Source organism: Glycine soja, chromosome 7 (genome assembly GCF_004193775.1).
Source record: "Glycine soja cultivar W05 chromosome 7, ASM419377v2, whole genome shotgun sequence".
In the NCBI taxonomy this organism is placed as follows: domain Eukaryota; kingdom Viridiplantae; phylum Streptophyta; class Magnoliopsida; order Fabales; family Fabaceae; genus Glycine; species Glycine soja.
Window position 1 is genome coordinate 21,882,298 of NC_041008.1, and position 3,087 is coordinate 21,885,384.

The 3,087-nt window shown below is 32.5% G+C and overlaps 1 protein-coding gene across 1 annotated transcript; it reads right to left on the reverse strand.

Annotated features, from left to right (window-relative positions):
* Positions 1–1,762: 1,762 nt before the first annotated feature.
* LOC114419198 lies at positions 1,763–2,801 on the reverse strand. The gene is made up of 2 exons (XM_028384846.1): positions 2,500–2,801; positions 1,763–2,340 (listed from the first exon to the last, which is right to left on the reverse strand). The coding sequence occupies exon 2, from the start codon at positions 2,332–2,334 to the stop codon at positions 1,960–1,962; it is 375 nt and encodes a 124-aa protein (XP_028240647.1). The 5' UTR covers positions 2,335–2,340; positions 2,500–2,801; the 3' UTR covers positions 1,763–1,959.
* Positions 2,802–3,087: the final 286 nt, after the last annotated feature.

The window sequence follows — 3,087 nt, forward strand, 5'->3', positions numbered from 1 at the left end:
ATCTTACTCACATGGTTCTCACCTTTATAAAAGTTTGCAATTTGGTTAAGAAAGCTATTACCACTCCATGCTATAATTAAACTCGCTATCTTGCACTTGCTATTTTCTACTTTCAATTTTATAAAAACAATAATAGTTTTATCCCACTAGATGAGATTAAACTACATGACACCATTACTCTTTGTCAGAAATCAATTTCTCTGAAATATTATTTACTATGAATTTCTCTTAATAATTTCCTCCAATGGCTTTAATACATTTGGATTTTTATTTTAAAAAATGCCCTTAACTTTTCAGTTTTTCCTATTTTTTGACAGAAACCCCTTAGTTTAGTTCAAACTTTGATTAATCATATTCTAGCTAGTGTGCCTACTTGCATTTTGAGGATAATTTTTAAACAACTTCAATTACAGTAATTTATTAATTAAGAGAACGAATAGAAAACTGAAAGTAAGAATTGCATTATGAGTCCAGCTCTTTCAAATGACACGGCTGAATTTTTATGTATGATGCCCAGTTCAGGTAGTTTCTTGGATAATAGGTTATTTATTCACCAGCCTTTGAAGATGGTTAATTAATTATGAACCTTGACTTGATGAATGATGCTGAAATGTTGTTGGTGGTCTTATTATTTACTGTGGTTTCTTTTCTAAGCAAGAATAATTAGTACTAATTTGAATGTGATTTTGGTGGGGCGACAGGAAGTGCGTGGACCAGAATCAGCGGCAGATATATTGTCCATGAAGCCTGGCACCTCTGGCTCTGCTTAAGGAATGAGTCATCTTACAACTGAATGAATGATCACAATATGTTGCTTTAGTTTTTCTTTTTTGTTAGAGCAGAACTTGTTAATATGAATTGGCTCAGTTCTTTTAGGTTAAGGGAGGAAATGCAATGCAAGCTTCCGAAACATAGGAATTGTTATAATAAAGGACATACGACAGAAAATTACTGTTAATCATGAAAGGCTCAGTTGATCAACTTTCGAGAATGCTATCCGAAAACTTCACTTGCTTGGATTTGACCCCCTTTAATGGGGAAAATAATTAGTAAGTTATAAAGATGAATAGACCTAGGAGTGTAACACCAGTGCCTTTTTGTATTTTATTTAAATATAAATAAATAAATAAAATTAGTTCTATCATTTTTCTCATTATATAAATAAATTTTTAACTCCAGAGTAGTAAAATTAGGTCATCAGTGCCTTTTGATTTATAAATTTTTAATTGATGAACTCTTTCTAATTGAATATTTGATATGTTAAATTGAGTGTAATATTTATTATCCTAAACATCTAAGATTTTGTTTACTGTATATTGACATATTATTTTTATTGAAGCCGCCTGATACTATCAGGATTTATGTTTGGTTTCTGTATTATCAAATTTTTATCACTCAATTTTTTGTGTATATTAACGTTTACGATATTTTGTGTTTTATGCTTGTACATGCCACTGTTTTCGAATTGTCAGTCAATTCCTATCACTCGAACTAAATGTTTGGCACAAACAATTGTATTCATGTGGCTTGCAATCAAAATTTTATGTTCCAAGTATTGTACGGGTTTGTTGAAATAGAATATATAACCACAATTGTTGCTGCATCGGCTACATTTGTCTACAATTTTCCACAATTTCAAGAAATGTGATGAAATCGCAACCACGACCAAAATTTAAAACCATGTTTCTAATCTTCCAAAAGGGGTGTTATGTTCTTTTTTATGCCAATACCCAAGTCCATATTAAACATAGATCCCACCAAGTTTTCATGTCACAAGCCAGATCACTTTGTGTGCAATTTTTCTCTCCAAATTAAAATTCACATGGTACTATTCAGATACCCCAAAAATAATGTAGTTCTACATCATATCAAGAATTAAAGAAAGATACAACTTTTCCCCCTTTTTTTTCTTTATAAAAATACATATATATGAAAACTGATTAAAAGTTTATGCAATTCTCACTCAGACTCTTCCACAAACGCTTCAACTCGAAGAAGGACAAATCCAATTGCTACCCCAACAAGCACAAGACCATTCATGATGGCTGCAATCTGGAAAATCTCACCAGCAGCATTGCATGTTGAAGAGGCAGCACCTCCACCTCTGCCCTTAGATGATGATTGATATTTCAATGAGCTCACCACCTTTGCAAAACACTGTTCAGTGCACACAGGAAGACCTAGTGATGTCACACTGTTCTGAGCCTTCAACCCTCCAAAGGAATTCAAACCTCTGATGAAGTGCACATTCCTCTCCCTTCTTTTTGTGCTGGCAACACTGGAGATGGCCACAACAGTGATTGTGGCTGGAGTTGTTGCACTGGCCATTGCCATTATTTTCTGAAATGAGATAACATCATCAAAATGAAGGATTAGTTAGTTAGACTCAGACACACTTGATGTTACTGAAGATTGTTTGAAAAATTTCTAAACAGAAAAAGTGAGACAAGTGTGTGATAATGATAGTGCTGGTGAGAGTTATGTTATGAGTAAATTAACCTTTTTGGTGGTGAAGATGGAATGGCTTTTCTAGATCCTGTGGTGTTGTTCTTGGAGTAGAGGTTACAGTGGTGTGGAAGCTAGGGACTTTGTATTTGGATCCACAGGAACCAAAGGATAAGGTAGGAAGTGTATGGTTGGTTGATAAGAAAATGTGATAATTTTGTGGTGTACAATTTTACTTGGATGCTGATCAACGGAACAATTGGAAACCCATCAATTCATTTTGTTAGTTGAGTTAACTCTTTTTGATAACCTTATTCCGCTAATTACTTCTTGGCTTTGAGAGTTCCACCTCGTCTGAATGAAATAAAATGAGTTCAAGTAAATTTAGAGTTCAAGAATTGGAATTCGGCAAGTTAGGGTGTAGGGTTATTTTAATTTTTGACAAATTATTACTTTTTTTAATAAGTTAATCTATTCTGTAAAAAAAAAAAAGTTAATCCAAAAGACACCCTTAATTTTAATTTCCAGGTTTTGTTTTTCTATAAAAAAAATGATAAGCATAATTTCATATATATAATAAATTTATGAATTTACAAAAGAATTAGCCTGAATATATTTTAACCTTAATTGAAACTATTTTTT

Coding starts and splice junctions, on each gene's coding strand:
- LOC114419198 (XM_028384846.1), bottom strand. CDS start 2,334: ATGGCAATGGCCAGTGCAACAACTCCAGCCACAATCACTGTTGTGGCC.